The sequence below is a fragment of the Haemorhous mexicanus genome, chromosome 2, assembly GCF_027477595.1.
Source record: "Haemorhous mexicanus isolate bHaeMex1 chromosome 2, bHaeMex1.pri, whole genome shotgun sequence".
Lineage (NCBI taxonomy): Eukaryota > Metazoa > Chordata > Aves > Passeriformes > Fringillidae > Haemorhous > Haemorhous mexicanus.
Window position 1 is genome coordinate 110,761,050 of NC_082342.1, and position 17,641 is coordinate 110,778,690.

The 17,641-nt window shown below is 35.3% G+C and overlaps 1 protein-coding gene across 1 annotated transcript in view; it reads left to right on the plus strand.

The window, feature by feature from the left end:
• The first annotated feature begins 733 nt into the window (after nucleotides 1–733).
• Nucleotides 734–17,641, plus strand: part of IL1RAPL1 (interleukin 1 receptor accessory protein like 1) — a 258,654-nt gene continuing 241,746 nt past the window's right edge. The window contains exons 1-3 of the mRNA XM_059840325.1: nucleotides 734–837; nucleotides 5,150–5,336; nucleotides 6,423–6,576. Of these exons, the coding sequence (XP_059696308.1) occupies nucleotides 734–837; nucleotides 5,150–5,336; nucleotides 6,423–6,576 (445 nt within the window). The remainder of the gene's footprint in view (nucleotides 838–5,149; nucleotides 5,337–6,422; nucleotides 6,577–17,641) is intronic.

Below are 17,641 nucleotides of genomic sequence, written 5' to 3' on the forward strand. Positions count from 1 at the left end.
AATTTTGATTTTTCAGAACATCAATAAAAGGCCTTCCACATCAGTCACTAACTCCCTCTTACACAAGGAAAGCATTATTCTAAAGCATTTAGACTTTGCATTTTGACATACTCTTTTGACAGGTTTGGAGTGAAGGGGAAACTCAGGATGGCAGTGTGTACCACTTGTGTCAGAAAAAGATAAAATGTGAAGGTTTGGCTTCCAAGGATGGAAGCAGGCATTAAAACTAAACAATATTTCCTGGTGTGTCTAATTCAAACCTATTGAAACAAGTATCTTGTAGAGTATTGATATTCAAATAGTCCTGGAGGCTCGTGTGCACTGGGTTATTTCATAGTATCATGCACATAATTAGGTGACCCTTGAGGGAAGAAATCAGTGCTTATGTAATTCAATTGAGGTCAAAAGCAGTTTCCAAACTGGGTTGCCCCCCCAGGGTATGGAAGCAGGAGATAATTTCTAAGGCACAGAGGAAAATTCCAGCTGGCTTCTGTCCATCTCCCTCCACTTCTCTTTTCCCCAGGCCTGAAGCACTGCCCCAGCACTTGCAGCTCTGCTGGCTCTGGAAGCTTTGTGGAAAAGGCAATCTGTGATCCCAGATATCAGAACCAGTCAGGGTGGGGCTCAGCCATTCCAGAGCCTAGGGGAAAAAAACCCAAACCCAAATAGCAAACAAAACCCAAATCCAATAAAAGGGAATCCTGCATATAAAGTTTGTGAACTGCTGTCCTGAATGAATGCTCCAGAAGCCACTGGGGGTCCAGCCGCCTGCTGGGGCCATCAGATCCTGCCACCAAGGGGACCTCAGTGCACGAGAGTAATCCTGGCTGCCCCAAGGTACCGTGGCCTTCCTCCCTCACCACGTGCCCAAGGCCTCAGGCGTGTCCTCAAAAAACCCTGCTGCTTTGTAGAGGCTTTAAAAATGTTGTGTGAAAGTTCAAAAGCTCACAAAAAGCCTTTGGAGCCACAGGCCAAGAGCATGAGTAGATTATCAATAACGTGTTTTTGTTTCTGTCTTGAATGAATTCTTTTCTCTCCAGCTTTCAGGCATCCAAGTAACTGTAACAGAAGTTACTTGGTCGGAAAAAAGGACAAAATTGTGTCCGCAAAATCATGAAAAAAAACTAATTAATGATGTCAACAAAAGTTTTCCCCAGAAATGTGGTGAACCATTTATAGAAAGTGAATATGGACATCACTGGCTAAGTTCTCTTATTAAAATTTAAAATAAAACTGCAAAGAAAAGATTTTTCTCAGACTTTCTTTTAAATGTCCAGTTCTGAAGGAGTTGGAAATAAAGTTACTTTTCCAACTCAGTTGGAAATAAAGTTACTTTTCAACTTTGTATGATGAAGAGAAGCATAAGAGAGATTTTCCGGCTTCCTGTTTTCTCTCCAGTTTGTTTACTCTGTAAATAGAGTAATGGCAAAGCGCTGGAGTGGACAAGTAACAGGAAGAGTCCCACTTTCCCTTCTGTCATGAATAGGGATGATGAGGGATGTTGCCTGGACAGTACTGAGCTGTATAAATCCATCACTGAGCTCTCTCTGGTGAGGCTGGAGACTGACAATTACCAGAGGTCTTTTTGGAGGAAAAAAAAAGCAGTTTCATAAGTGTAAACCCATCTGGCCCATTTTAGAGATGTATTTATAAAGAAACCATGCTTAAGTGCTTAATTCTCAAAGCAACTCCTTTAAATGTAGATGGGAATATTGTAAAAGCTAAATCTTAGAGAAGATATTCTTAGTCTTCATGTTTTGTCTTGTCAGTTTTCCCCCTTGTGTCTCCTCTTCTCCTTTTTTCTCTAACAAGTCACCTGTTCATTTAACTTTAAGATAAACTTGATTAAAATGGGTTTGGTGTCTTAAATAAAAAGAGCTTTTTCCTTCCTCTTATTGTATTTTGTACTTTATGGTCTCATTATTTTAGCACTTGAAAATCTGTTGAATAATAGGTGAAAATGAAAACCTTCAGTTATATATATGAAAAGGTTCTTGCTAACTTTATCCTTGTGAACATTTGGGACTGGTCAGATTAAGGAAAAATTAATTTGATAATTTGTCACCTCTTCTTATCACCATATTCAGGAAAAAAATAAAGGCAAACAAATTAAAGAAATGCCCTAAAAGTATCATGTGATAAGTGAGTTAAAGCACAGTTTGAGGAAATAATTTTTGGGGAAAAGAATCCCCAAATCCAAACAAATTCCAAATCCAGTAAAAGGGAATCCTGCATATGAAGTTTCTGAACTGCTGTCCTGAACAAATGCTCCAGAAGCCACTGGGGGGGCAGTGACCTGCTGGGGCTAACTGGCTAACATCAATTTTTAAAACTCCTTAAACTCATGTTGTGGGATTTTTCGTGTGTTTTATTTGTTATTTATCTGGTCCCTCTAGTAAGAGACATAAGGAAAACTGTTTTACTTCTAACACATGAGCATTTTTTACTCTCTGCCATATATGCATACTCCAGAGGGCTCTGCTGCCACTTTCTCTGCGCCTGAGAGGTTTGACATCTACTGTATCCTTCATGCTCTACCTGTAACCAGCAAACTCACCCCCTCTTTCTTCTTCCTCTTCTTCTTCTTCTGATTCTTCTTCTTCTTCTTCTGATTCTTCTTCTTCATTCCTACCTGGGGACATTTAAATTTTCTTTTTCTCTTTCTGTACTGTGAGCCCATTATCTTGGTTTTCTTGCCTCATACTGTTTGTGTTGCTCTGCATCTGTACCCACCTCTTTGAGTTTTCTTTCATCCCAACAGCCTTGGTTTGTGACACAGAGCATAATATGAGTCAGACTGACAGTTCAGTTAGTGTTTAGAATTGAAATAAGATAGTCTGTGTCACCAGTGGGTATCTGGAATTGTAGGTTTTTTGGTTTTTTTTTTATAATGTTTTGAGCTTTTGAAAGAAAATTCTGTTGGGGAGCTCAGCTGACAAAAATCCACCCAAAACTTTTCAGTACCTTGTATCTGACAGTTTAGAAATATCCACTTCAAACAATGAATTTAAACATTCTGAAATATTTCCAAAATCCTTCTCTTATGGAGCAGGAAGCCTTAGCTTCATCTGCTAAAGGATCTGCTGTTGCGATGGAAACTTGGATCTGTCTCAGACAGAATTCTGTCTCTGGCAATTGACATTGTCACTGTTGCAGAACAGAGTTCTTTAGTGGATCAAAACATTTAATCATAATTTTTGCAAAATTCACTCCAAATACTGAAGGATGCCTGTACAAAAATTTTACCAACCTTGCTTCTTCAGAGACTGGGAAGACAGTAAAATGTCCTCCCATTTTTTTCCCTGCCATGTCCTCCTAGAAATATTTAAATAATGAGATTCAGTAACATGAACTAAACATGATGCTTAAACATAGGAACAAGGAAGGAATTAAAGAGTATATTTAAATGTGAAAATTGTATAGCCAAACAGCTCACTATATACTGCTCCCTGTCATCTGATAACAGGACACTCCCGACTAGTTAGTTTACTCTTAAACTCTTAAACCTCAGAGTTTGATGAATTGTTCAGAACCTGTTTCCAAGGGATGAGTTATCCAAGAACAAAAAAAAAAATTTACCAATTTGAAAAAACAGAATTAAGTGACTTTTTATGATATTTTCAAGACACATGATAAAACCCCAAATAAATAAAATATTCCAAGTAATATCTTAATGGAGGAATTACATAATTTACACTAAAAAAAAAAATTTCTTTAAAAAGTGAGTGATTTTCAATTGCATGTGCAGGTAAGAATGGGAATTGGCTCTTTACCAACTTAAATGCAGTAAGAGCGATCCATATTCAGTAGATCCTATCTTTGACTTGCATAAGGCTTAAACAACCATATTTGCTTTATACAGCCAGATTCAGAAACATGGTAACAAATTATACTTACTTCTTTTTCACTCGTTCTCCGGGGTCTGGGCAGGAGCAGGCGAGAGGCAGGATTGTTGCAAAGGCAAAGAAGAACTTTATTCAAAGAACCGCGCCGTTTTTATAAAGCGGTACGATGGATTCTATTCTATTGGCTAACCAACAGAAACATCTTTCTCACACACTGTCCTTGAGAGGAACAGAAAAACAAGGTAGAAAAACAGCACCTGCACATTGTTTATGGTCAACAGGTTATCACATCTTTCCAGCTCCCTAAAATTTCTCACAAGCCGCTGTGAGAAACACTTGCCGTTTCTCCCTCCCTGTCCCATGGCATCCACACTTCATTATAAGGAAATAACTGTGCATTTGTTTTCCTTACAAGTTCATGAATTAGATCAACAGTTAAGGGTCATTCTGTTCAAAAATTTATGTTTCTAACACTATTCTCTAATTTGATAGTTACTTACAGGGTTACATTTTCCATAGAAAACTGGACTTTAGAGTTTTTTAAATTAAGTTTCCTTATTGCTTATCCAAAAGTATTTCTATTCCCTCTTATTGAACAGAAAAAGGAAACAGATATCAAGAATTTGATCTTTGAGATTCTGCCATGCTGATACACACAAGTCCATTATAAATAAGCAACCAGCTCATAGAGGATGAGAATGGTGATAAGGGGGTGAATGTTTCCGCAGTGCTCTCTGCAGGATCCTCTGTTAGCAGGCCAGGGGTAAAATGCATTTACAAAACAGTAGGAGAGAAATCTTACACCATCACAGTGAGTTCCTGGGGAGTACTCAACTTTATTCACTCATTTGCTCCCCACCTGGAAACTCAAATGAAAAAAAAAAAAAATCATTTCAAGCAGTTTTTTCTTTTTGCCTGATTGAATCACATAGTGGAATGTGGGAAGGCAGACAAAGTTTCCTAGTCTCTGCCTGACTTGCTTATCAACATCCAGAAGCAGATGTACCAACAAGTTTCAGGAGAGAACATGAAGTCTGTAGGTAGAACATGAAGTCTGTAGGTAGAACATTTTGTCCTGGGAGCATAGTATGGGCATTAAAGGCTATGGTCAACAAACTGGTAGTGGCTTAGATTAAATCATCCTTTATTCTATAACTAATCACAAAATTAGTTTTAATTAACGTCTGTAAAATGTTGCCACTTCAGGTTTAAGTCATACGTAGGGCTGATGAATATGTGGCTCTTGGTGTGTTGCTGAAGTTCCAATTTATTAGACTTTTCTTTCTATTTTCATTGCATTACAGAAACTCAACTTACTGTATGAAAGTGTCCATTTCGCTGACGGTGGGTGAAAACGACACCGGACTCTGCTACAATTCAAAGATGAAATATTTTGAAAAAGCTGAACTTAGCAAAAGCAAGGAAATCTCCTGTCCTGAAATTGAGGATTTTTTATTTCCATTTAGGGAGCCTGAAATTCTGTGGTATAAGGTAAGGAATGCAAAAGATTTATGCCTTCAAATGTATATTATGCAATGTTCTTATGATTCTTTTGATCTAAATGTGTTATGAAGCTTGGGTTGTTTTTAATTTTGTCAAGAAAAGACAACAGAACCAATGGTAGAAAAGAATTAACTAACTGAGAAATTCAAATGCCTCCTTTAGTAAACTGTATGAGAAATCTATGTATGCTTTACCTGAATAAACAGCTTAATTTTGCAGCATAAAATTCAACAAATACTTCCAAAATTTCCATTTCTACAGATATACCTAAAGTTATATTTGCAAATATAATTTCATTGTTTTTATCAAAAACTTTTGTTCAATATTGTGTTATGCTTTCTAGATCATTACTTGAGGGCCAAGTTCTTGCACGTAGCGTTGCCTGTGGGCAGTGCAGTAGAATTAATTATGATATACAAGACTGTGCTACCTAAAAATTAAAATTTTTTGGCCTGGAAAGATAATGTCCAAATTAACTGATAGCATATCTAAGATAGGAGAAGTGTAGCCAACTATTTTCTTATTCTCATCTTGGATTTTGTGTCTTTAATAAAATACTTTTTTAGATTAAGAATCCATCTTTTCTAGGTATGGAGAGTTTTGATTCTAAGATTGTTTTAGAAAGAGATATATAGCATCCTTATTTCTTCTCATTCTCATCTTCCATTTCTCTACATTTTTTAATTATAATGTTTTTTAAAATTTGAATTTAAAAAAAATAATTATCCCCTTCAGCCTGAGCTACTGGTAATATAGAAGTTATAGATTGCAGACATAGGTGCAAGGTTAAATAAGTAAATTAAATATGAGCAACTCAGCAAACCAATGTCAAGAAATAACCCACCAAAAGAATCAACTCCCTTTTCTAGCCAGAGGCATAAATATCAAATCAGGTGATAAAATTAGTTTTAACCAACATCTAAATAGGCTAAATTTTTACATATTTAGTTCAGATGCATTTATATCTAGCCTGGGCTCTTGCCTAGCCACCTTTTTCTTGGGCAGCATTGTCCACAGTGATCCATTTTAAGTGTAAGAGCATAACACCTGAAGTTTTATATTCTCTTTAAACAGGAATGCAAGTCAAAGACATGGAGATCAAGTATTGTGTTCAAAAAGGACACTCTTGTCATTCGGGAAGTTAGAGAGGATGACATTGGAAATTACACTTGTGAGCTAAAATATGGATTCTTTGTTGTCAGAAGAACTACGGAGTTGACAGTCACAGGTAATTACAGGTCCTTTCTAACTCTTATATTTAGAAAAAAAACCCCACTGAATATTGTGGTTCAAATTGTGGGGTTCTGAGTCATATCATTTGCACACATCTTTGCTGTGGGCCTAGGTATGAATGGTTGATACACTAAAACTGTCCTGAATACTTCACAGTGGTATCTGTAATACCTTGGCAAGTGTAAGTTTTTTTCTGTTTGAAAAGTTTGTGGGTAGCTCTTTTTTTTTTTTTTTTTGGTGGTTTTTGGGTTTTTTTGGGGTGGAAAGTGTGATCAAGGAACAGGTAAATCAGAAAACATGTCCTCTTAAAGGAAAAAAAATATATGATGTCTATCATATTCTGTCATGTGATTAAATTACTTGGGACATAAAAATAGCGGTAGCAATAACCCCACAGTACAAGTTCTAATTGTCTTTGGACATGAGAATAGCTGTAGCCACAACCCAAAAGAAATAGCTCTGTCCCAGTGAGACCATTTCAAGTGTTGAGCAGGGCATGATGAGGGACAAGAGCATTTTTCCTCTCTTATTCTCTCCCCACTTTCTCTAGTTTATAGTTCAAGAACTTCCTGATCTCAGTCATAAAGCACTGTAGCTACCAATTTATCTATTTTTCATTAGTCTGATTATTTTTTTAATCCATTTAATCTTGGCTTCAAAAACATTTTTAAGTTCCACATAGTAATTATGTAACATGAATAAGTTCTATAATTCAGCAAACAGCAATTGCATAAGATGCATTTAATATAACCTGCTTTTAAAACTACCACATCAATATTTAAAATCCATTATGAATGAAAACAAAATATATACTGTAATAGTAATGTCCACAGCAGCAGAACAATGTGAAGAATGGTCCATTGAATTTTCAATTCCTCACCAGACCTCTAACCTTCATTTTACAATTATGTAAAACATATAGCTGAACATACATATAAGGTAAAAAATGGGCTTTTACAATTATAGGATTACAGTGGTAGGCAGGGTGCATCATGATCTATGTAATGCTGTGTAGTTTCACCATATATTTCCTAAAAGAAGGCATAATGAGGATTTTCCTGGCAAATTAGAGGTGAACTAGATCCATATGGTTGACAAAGAGGCTTGAACGTATAAGTTCTTGCACCTTCAAAACATCTAATAAACCAAGAAAAGTCTTCCAGAATAATTATGTGGGTTGTTCTTGATCCTTTTTGCATCCAATATATAAATCTAAGGCACAGCAGCAACTAGTAACACACTTATCTCAAGCATTAGGTTGAATTGCAACAGTTTTCTTTAATGGTGAAGTTTGTTTTCTCATTCTCTGTATCCCATTTTCCCTCCACATTAACAGAAATTATGGTCAATTAGGGAATGCAATTTTCCACTGTTGGATGTGTCTGGTAATCATATTGTTTATGTTATTTTGGGAGATTCAAGTAATCAATCATATTTATTTAAACTCAATAACCAGGATCTCTTTGTTGTTGTACAACATTGATTTATTTGGTCAGTACAGATAGGCAATTACTGTCGAGTGATTAACCTCACAATAAACATTGGTTTGATTGACTCTGATATAAAGAAAGCAGAGAAAGATTTTTCAAGTGAGTGATTTATACCAGAATAATTTCAATTATCTTGTGCAATATTTGATACCTGGATGTCAAAAGTACATATTTACTGTATTTTTAAGTGATCCCTTCTGTCCTTTTGGTTGGTGCTCCACTGCACAGCAGTATTTCAACAGCCTGAGACTGACAGAAAAGAAAAAAAAAAAAAAAAAAAGCATTGGAACCAGATTCATGTTACTATTTGTAGGAATAGTTTTTAAAAAAATGCAATTCATCACTTGTGGGTAGGAGTTCAGTATTTAATGTTTAACTAGACAAAGACAGAAAGAGACTTGGCTGATTTTGATGTGCTAAAAATGAATGAATTCATAGGGAGGGAACCATTCAATTTCCACCTCTGCAAACCCCAGCAGATTTAAGGACAACCTCCAAATCAGTAAACTCTTTTAGTAGTACAGTAGGTTTTCATATAGTCTTTATAATATTATGTGAATAAACAGAACAAGCAGATAGATTTAGTCATAGTACTATTTTTTTTACACCTCTTCCTCACCACCTCTTCTCTCTGGGCAACTGTGGACAGTCACTACTTAAGGATTCCCTTCCTTTCTCCCACACAATGAGTTTTGTCAGAATTGCTGCCTCCTTTAGGGAAACCTGCTGCTGTCACAGACCATTAACTATGGATGCAATTATAAATGTGTTCTTTTCAATATTGGTGTTGTATATTCTTGCTATAACCTCCATGCTTTACACCTTAAATATCTGTGTGCCTCATAGTGAAACATGCAATGGCTTGTATTCTGATTTATCATTAAAGTTGAAAAATAAGAAGGGAATCCACACACTTAGAAAAAGATCAAACTCACTTAATAGGTACCATCCATCTCATCAAAATATAGCAGTTGAAAACCCAAAAGCCATGGAAAAAGATAATTTCCTTTCTGTTTAAAAAATGAGAAAAGAAACTGCCCCTTCTTAACATAAATTATAAGCACTTAATGTCACCTTGGGAACACCTTTACAGTACACCTTTAGAGTAACCACTATTTCGTGGCTAACTTTTTTTGTTGTTGTTTTGGTGTTTTTTTACCTTTGGTCTTAATGGAAACATTTTCAATTTTTTGAAGTTCTGTATCTCATACTGAAAAATTATGAGTGATTTGAATCAATTTCTTTATTGTTCTGAGATGAAACCTAGAAATTCCCTGTTTTGCAAAACAAAAACTATATACTGATTATTTTAGCTTGTAACTAATCAAAATATTCACATAAAAAGCATAATTGGTAGGTTTCATGGGTTTTGTTTATGCAATTACACATTCTACAGTGTCCTGCAATGTACAAAGTCATTGCAGGCTTTTATGATTCAGATTAGCAGGTTTTCTTTTATATGAGGAATTTTAATTAAGGAATTCCTGCTGTCTCTGACATGATTAATTAAGAATGTTTGTATTGGGAAAGAATCCTGTTAGAAAAGTATAGTGTTAATTTAGTCATCGTGCACAACATAGGTCAAAAATACTTTCCTTCAGTAATTTATTTTGTTTAAATATTAGGTTTAGAATTTTTTTTTTTTTTTTTACCTATAGTACTAAGTCATTTGCAAACTCTTTCTGCTTTTGAAGGGTTTCCTTCAGGTCAAATAATGTCCAGCCTGTGTCAGAGAGAATACACCCATCCCCACTGCAATAACATATGGTTCTCCATCATGAACATCATAAAGCAAACAGACCTCATCAGCCTTGCTGTTGGAACTTTACTTATTCTGTTTTAGTTTAAAATATTAGAATACTTTTTTCCATTCTGTCAGGAGTAAGAAAACCTTAAGCCTTGCAGATGGAATCAGAGCTAAACTGCAGGTTCTTAATCCTGAAGCCTTTCCTCAGAAATACCCTTTGTTTTCTTTATTCAATGATTAGGCCTTGAGAAGTTCCCTTGGAAACAACTCCTGCTGGAATGAGCACAATTTTAGATTTACAGATTCCAGCATGTTTACAATCAAGGTATAGGAATTTTCAGAGTAATTTTTTCATTATTATTTAAATTCAGCCTGCTTAGTATAGCAAAATTTAGATTTACAGATTCCAGCATGTTTTCAACCCATGACTTTTTTAATCTTCAGGTTTTTCTTAGGCAATAAAAAAAGGAATGCATTTTTTTCTCATTTAGATATACCGTAGTCAACTCTTAGTGCTGTTTAAAGTTTGGGTTATATCAAATAAGCTTTGTCTCTTTTGCTTTCTGACAGATTTAGTCCTCATTAGCATACTGGGAAATCTTAAATGACTTCATGTGTGTATGTATTTTTAGAGCTGAAAAGATCACTGTAAAAATAAATAGTATGAAGAAATAATTATGATTAAATTATATACCTAGCCTCACAGCTCCAAACATGTGGATCTTTATGAACAACTAGCCACCATATATTGTGAATAAAAAACAAACAAAAAAAATCCTGAAAGAGGACACAAATGCACACATACTTTGAAGGTTATAGCCTGCTTTAAGTGGTCTGTATTTTGACTGTAAGACAAAATGTTTACAATTTTTTCCCCAAAAAAGTTGGCTTCAATTTCTTCCAGGTGTGCTGCTCTTTCACATTCAATACATCAGAATGCAGAAAGGTGCTGCCATAAGTATGTTCCTCTTTATTTTTAGCAGGTTCTAGGTGAGAAAAGTATTAAAGAACAAAGAGAGTTGTTTTCCAAGCATTTAGAGATTTAGCACAGACTCTGCTTGGTTTCTGAAGTTAATGACTGGTATGAACCATACTGAATGTACCCAGTGACTGCTTGATTCAGCTGATCCTAATAATTATCAGAGCTGACGTTCATTCGTTTTGTTCATCATTAATTTAATTCAATTCCAGAACATACTCAGATAGAAGTTCTATTTACCATTATTCTGTGCAAAGACTAATAAAATATAAAACAAACAATAGACTCATTATGAAAGCAGCATGTCCAAAATACTAACCTAGCATTTTAAAATGCATAAAATCCTGTAGGTTTAACACAGTGATGGCTGAAGAGTGGAATGATATTTTTTGTAAATTAGAAATGAGTGACTTTCTTTTATAGTGCAATCATTTTAATGCACCTGAGAACAAATATCTAAATTAATTTCCTGTGTGTATTTGAGTAATAATAATCAAAACATTATGCTGATGTTTGATAAAATGTTCTCTATAAATGCTCATTTAACATATTTATTGTAAAAGGGTTTAGAGGGTCATTCAAAACCAGCCTTATATGAAAACAGCAATGAGCAAAGCTTTATGTATTTTACTTCAGAGGAAGTAAAGATGATGTCATGTACTCTGTGTTATAAATTGAAATGATGAATTAGAAAACCAGCTTCAGCACTTCAGTGAAGAGATGCAAAAGATAGAAAAAAATCCAGATTTTCAACCTTGCTGCTGGTGACCTTTTAACATTTCTTCCTTTGTCATATGCTGCTCACAAAGACCAGTTTTAATTATTAGAGATTATTCCTATGGTAGTTAGGGTAGAGATAAGATCCTCTAGAAAGTAATTTGAAGAAGTAGGCAAAGCAGGTTGGTCAGATGAATAAAGACCTGATGAATAATTTGTTCCCTTTGGGTGGTATGTTTATGTGCTCATCATTCAGGACAATATCCTATTTCAAGCACAGGATACTGCTCTCTTTCTGTTATCTACCAAAAGTCCTCCAGGATGTGGCCACTCATAGTTGATGATGCAGTCATGACTTCTGCTGGAGTCCTGTACTCCCTGTGGACAATACAGTGACAGTAAAAGTGAGGGGCATGTTTCAATAATTGGTAAGAAACAGAAGAAATCTTAGTCTATAATCACAATGAAGAATTCCACTTAATTTAACAAATTAGATATTATGCAAGAGGTGCAGTGCATTACCACGCATACTGTTGTTAACTTTACAGCAATTTTGCTTATTTCTAAGTGTTGTTATAAACCTGATGTCATTTAAATTCATACTAGTTTTTTCCAGAAGATCTTTTTTTCTTCAATTTTGGCTTTTTGTATAAGGTTAAAGACTAATGTAAAATAATAAGTCCAAACAAATCTGGTTTTCTACATCAGGTGAGGGAAAAAATATAGGGAAATGACATTTCCAAAATAGAAGTTTGTTTGTGTGAGTCAATTTCCCTTTCTTCATGAGTCATAGGAGAATACTGAAATAAAAACAATGTGAATGGATGTTGTTACCAGAATCATTGTTTCAATTTAGTGTAGGGAAGTTGTTAAGATGAATTCTACAGTGAGAAAGAATTTGCAGACAAAAGTTTATCGCAAAAATGTGCAAGTGACTACTAAAGACATATAAAACTTATAAACTTGTAGTTCAATAATATCTCATGAAATTAAATAAATCTGTTGTTAAGGCACCCAAGATGCTTGTTAAACAACCTTTGAAAAAGTAGATAAATTACACTGAATGTTAATGTTTCCTGTTATTGCTGTGGAATCAGAAGACTTCATTTTACTTTTACATTTCCCTAGAGTATGTTAAATCCACCTATACTGTCCTAACTGAGCATTTGTCATTTCCAAAGCTTTTCTTATACTGCTTTAGATAATTTATATGTACAGTGGAGTCTTCCAGGATGGTACTTTAATAAATCAGAGTATAAAATGTACCAGTACAATAAGGACCTTGTGTTGCCCCCATCTTAAAACCAATCTGTAGACATTCTTAAAAACAGTCCATACATAATAAGACTGACTGAATATTTAGCTCTAAAATGGAGACAATTTTTCCAATGCTTCCAGTGTCTTTCAAATGGCTTAGGCAAGTGCTAAACTCAGAGCTACTAAGCAAAAGTATATGGGTAATACATATGTTCAAAGAGAAATTCCAGACAATACATGTACGTGAAATCATGGCAATCGTTTTTAGAAGCAGAAAATTTTTGGTTACAGAATCAAAGGAAAGACACCTCATTTTAATTGCAGCAATATCACATGGGGATATGTGTGTTAAAAGAAAAGTAGCCTCAAAATCATCTAGAAAGTATCTAATATATCTTCCACTATATTAAAAGAGTAACTTCTCTTAAAGAGTATTGACATCCTCTGAAATATTGTCATCTCCCATTCACCAACCCCCCAAGGGAAAAAAAGGCTTTTTTTTTTTTTATGCTGCTGTCTCATAGTATTAATAAATTACCCAAAATATCATAGTGTATAAACAATAGAAAAACAGTGCATAGCAAATTTAAGATACATGTTTTACTTAGAATTCTATTATTATGAGTGTGAATCAAGACTGAAATCTTAGTTTCTCTGAGATTGGTGTCTATTTGCCCATTGACTTAAAGAGTCAATATTTCTTTTGACTTTCTGGTTATGAAAGATCAGAACTGATGTTAATTTTAAACATTCGAATCAGTTTTTAAAAAATCCAACTCTGCAAATCACAAATCACCCTGATATTTTATTGGTTATTCTGTCATGCAATTTCTTTCAATTAATGAATGAAACAACTTTATAAAGGTAATTTAAATATTCTTTCTTCATGCTTTAGGAACAGGTAAAATGCATGGTAGCTGCATAGTGACCCTCCAAAAGACGATGAAAAAGAGATTAAATATTTTCTTTTTTTTTTTTTTTACCATAAAAAAAAAGAAAAACCTACCCATCTATTTCTACACGACTATAAAGTACAGATTTTAATCCTGAATTTCTGAAACTGTAGTTCCTCCCAGTGTACTCACTTTGGTAAACAGTTTGTTTCAGTCCTTACTGGAATAAATTTGGGTAAAACACCTACTGACTTACTGGAAAAATAGAATTAAAATTCAGCAGTCAAGGAAGTAACTCTAGGGTACTTAACCTGAAAAGTTTAAAAATTAAAGATATGTTAAAGGGAATAGAAATTACTACATCAAAATTGTGTGAGAATTTGACTTCTGATGCTTTACTTATCTATGTGAGAGCTTAATGTAGGAAAACAATTTCACCAGCCTGTATTTTTTTCTCTGTGTGAACGTGATAACATACCATAATTGGTTGAATATGAAAAAGAAATTGGAACCAGCAATGACATTTTTCCATTTCTATACTGCAGTTTTTCTTCTTGCTTTAGAGTATTATATTCACACCCAGAACTGGATTAATTTTAAAATATTAGATATAACTTCATAGAAATATGACTGAGGAGTGATATAAATCAGTGATTTTCCTCCACATTCTTTAAACAAAGTGAAGATGGAAGAACTAGAGTAGAAGGATGCCTGTGAGTTTTCTCCCTTTCTAAATCATTCAGTTTCACCTCACTGCATTCTCCCCATGTTCAACAAGAGGATTATATTTCTCCAGACACTTGATATGACAACGAACATTTCCAGCCCTTAACAAGCCCTTTGTGGAGCTACTAGTCCCACAGCATAATTTTATTCAAGTTTTGGAAGGTTTATTTATGGTGCATACATGACCTGTTGTGTGCTTTTTTCCCCTAGAGGTAAGACTCCTCTCACCTAAGTTTAATATTTATACCCACTGGCATATGAGCTGGCTGCTCCTCCTGCAATCCTGTGATGTGACTGATATCCTCTTTATGCCAATGTGTGGAACATCAGATGAGCTGAGTTTTACAGAATCCCACTTCCATCTCTTGACTATTCGAGGGCTTTAGTTGACAAACTTAAATGTAGATTTATAATATAGGCATCTAAATCACATGAATCCTGCTCTAAGGTTTCACTGTTGTTATGGTTATAACCTTTGGAAATGGCAAGCTGGCTCTACATTATATTTTCTTGTTATGAAATAAGTGTAAAATTTCATGTCAGCTTTTCAAAGCAGACAAGTACAAATCTGTAGTAGAAATATTATTTGTTTTTTAAACAAGTTGTACAGCTGGGGGAAAAAAAAAGTGCAAGGTTTTGAATGTACAAGGCTGTTGTTAAATCTCAGGGGCTTAATATACCAGTTGGTCTAATAAAATATATTGCTTTTACTTTGATATGTCTAAAACATTACTGTTATTATTTTTCATGGTATTTAAGTTTTCTTAGGATGGAATCACAGCATGCATTTCTTTAAGCTAGCTGCAGTGTGCAAAATAAGTATAGGGTTTTTTATTAAAATATTTCTGTTCTGATTAATTTTGGCAGTTAGAATAAACTGTGCTGCACGGTGTTACTTGTGTAACACCAAGTTTTCCTCTTTCATTCTTTGCTTTATTTGAAAGTAATGATTGTGACTACAAGACAACTGGAAGCTTTCTTTTTATACTTTACTATTCTCACTTCAACACAAACTAAATATAAAGAAAAATGAGTCCTCCTTGAAAACAAAGGCTTTGGTTTGAGAGCTGCAGTAAACAGAATAAATGTTTTATTATAAAGTAGGTGGGTTATGATACTTCAGTGTAGAGATGGTAAATTTATTTTAAGCTCCTATTTCTGTTCAGTACTTACACACATCTTCTAACAGGACATTTTTAATGTTGCTGTCAATAGTCTCTAATGCCCAGCTGAGTAAAGAACTGAGGAGAGAGGTGATTTTTGTTTTCTCGTTATATAGTCCTGCCAGGAAACCTTGTGTCTTCCATGCACATCCAAGTGAGAAATGCAACTTGCCATGAACATCTGGTTCCTCCAGAGCTTTGAGCCTGGCACTAGAGCCCAAGCACCAGCTGCCTTTTGGCATCCTGTGCTGGACCTGTCTAATAAGAACTGGTTAGACCCTCTGACTCTTTACATTTCTGCTGAAAGGTTCCTGTCTTTGTATGGTGCAGTTGGTAATTGCCTCTTAGTTTGGGATTTCAGTGGCCCAAGCCATTCTCTCTCAAAGCCTCTTTGCCCAGCCTGCCCCACGCACACACAAACCAGCGACGCATTTTGGCTCTTGGTGCCACGTCTAAGAGGTGCAGCAGCAGGAGGTGCCTCTGAGGGGTCACACTGCCTCCCCACAAACACTGCTCTGGCTGATCCTGCCCTCCAGCAAACCACCCATCTGTCCATCCTACCCTGGGCAAAACGTGGGCAGTGGCAGCAGAAGAGCGAAACCTTGGGAAGAAAGGCAGCAAAAAATAATTCCCTGAGATGGAGGGAGCAGGGGGCACTGCTCCTGTGGGGCCAAAGTGGGCACCGTCCCACCTGGCCTCAGCCTCCAGCCCAGCAGCCACCCCTCCATGCAGCAGCAGAGCCTTGCTGACATCCTGGTTTGAGTTTTCAGGTGTTTTGTTCCTTCAAAACAATTCCATTGGTTTTTCAGAATTTTTAAGCTAGCATTCAGAATTCAAAAAGCCACTCATGAATAAAGAGGGAAAGGGCAAAAAATGCATTGTGATAAGCTCATTTAAATAGAAATAAGCTCATTCCTTCGTGTGGGTTGCATATGCTTTTTAATTCTTTTAATTTAATATCTAGATTTTTATGAGTAAACTCAGTTTTCTGAGGAGCTGCTCTGACACCACCAGGAAAAATGAAAAATTAAAGCTAGGTGAGCTGTTTGTCGTTTTCATACAGCTAGCCCTGTCTAGACTTTTTGCTTACATTTGAGCAGTGACAGTTTATTAGGATGAATGGGAGGGCAGGAATAGAGATTTAGGAAGAAAAGACACTTGCAAAATGTGGATAATGTGACATTTAGTAGAGATTATGTGCTCACAAGAGGAAAAGCATTTACTGTTTTTCCTATTCTCATGCACAAATAAAAAGCTGTACACTTAATAGGAAATAGCCCTATGCAGCTATTTCTCATATGAGAGAAGCTCCAAAGACTGAAGAAAAATGCTTGAAAGATCTAGTCTGGCTTTTGAAAAGTCAAGGACGTTTCAAAATGCTTTTGCATGTATTCTGTAATGTCTTATACTAATATATTATAAATGGTAGTTGGCAGATTACATCTCGTATTTTCAAAAGCTAATGTCTGCACTGTTCTGCTCTAGATGTCTTCTTGTCTATGTGGTTCAAAAACATCTTTGTGATCTGTCAGAGTAGTTTTGATATGCACATAAAGCTGAGAGAACAAGGATTTATAAACTCCACTCGAAAGACATTCAGGTAGAAGTGCCTGCTAGGGGGTGGGCAGAAAGCATAAAGCACTGAAGGTGTCTTACTTTAGACTATAGTATAAATACATTGGAATAAAATATTATAAATACAAGTTCAGGGTCCTGTTTTTACTTAATAGTTCCGTAAGACACATGGTAACTGTCAGTGTTGTTTTTTTATAATCTGTCCTTTGAAAACAGCAGTTCTTAAAAATGCTACTTTATTAGAAAAGAAAACTAATCCAAAGATAAATTATGGGAGGGTTGGGCCTTACAGGCCAAATTAAAATACTTTCACAACTTGAAAGTTTTCTTTCCATTTTTGAATGGATGGCAAAGTCACTCTTCTAAGAAAACATGAGCTGATCTGGTTCCCTTATTAAACTGAGTGCTTCAGAGTATCAAAGGGCAGAAAACTTGCATTAACTTGATTAAAAATACTATACAGAGTCAACAGAAAAATGACAAATTTACTTTTGGAATTTTAAAAGGATTTTG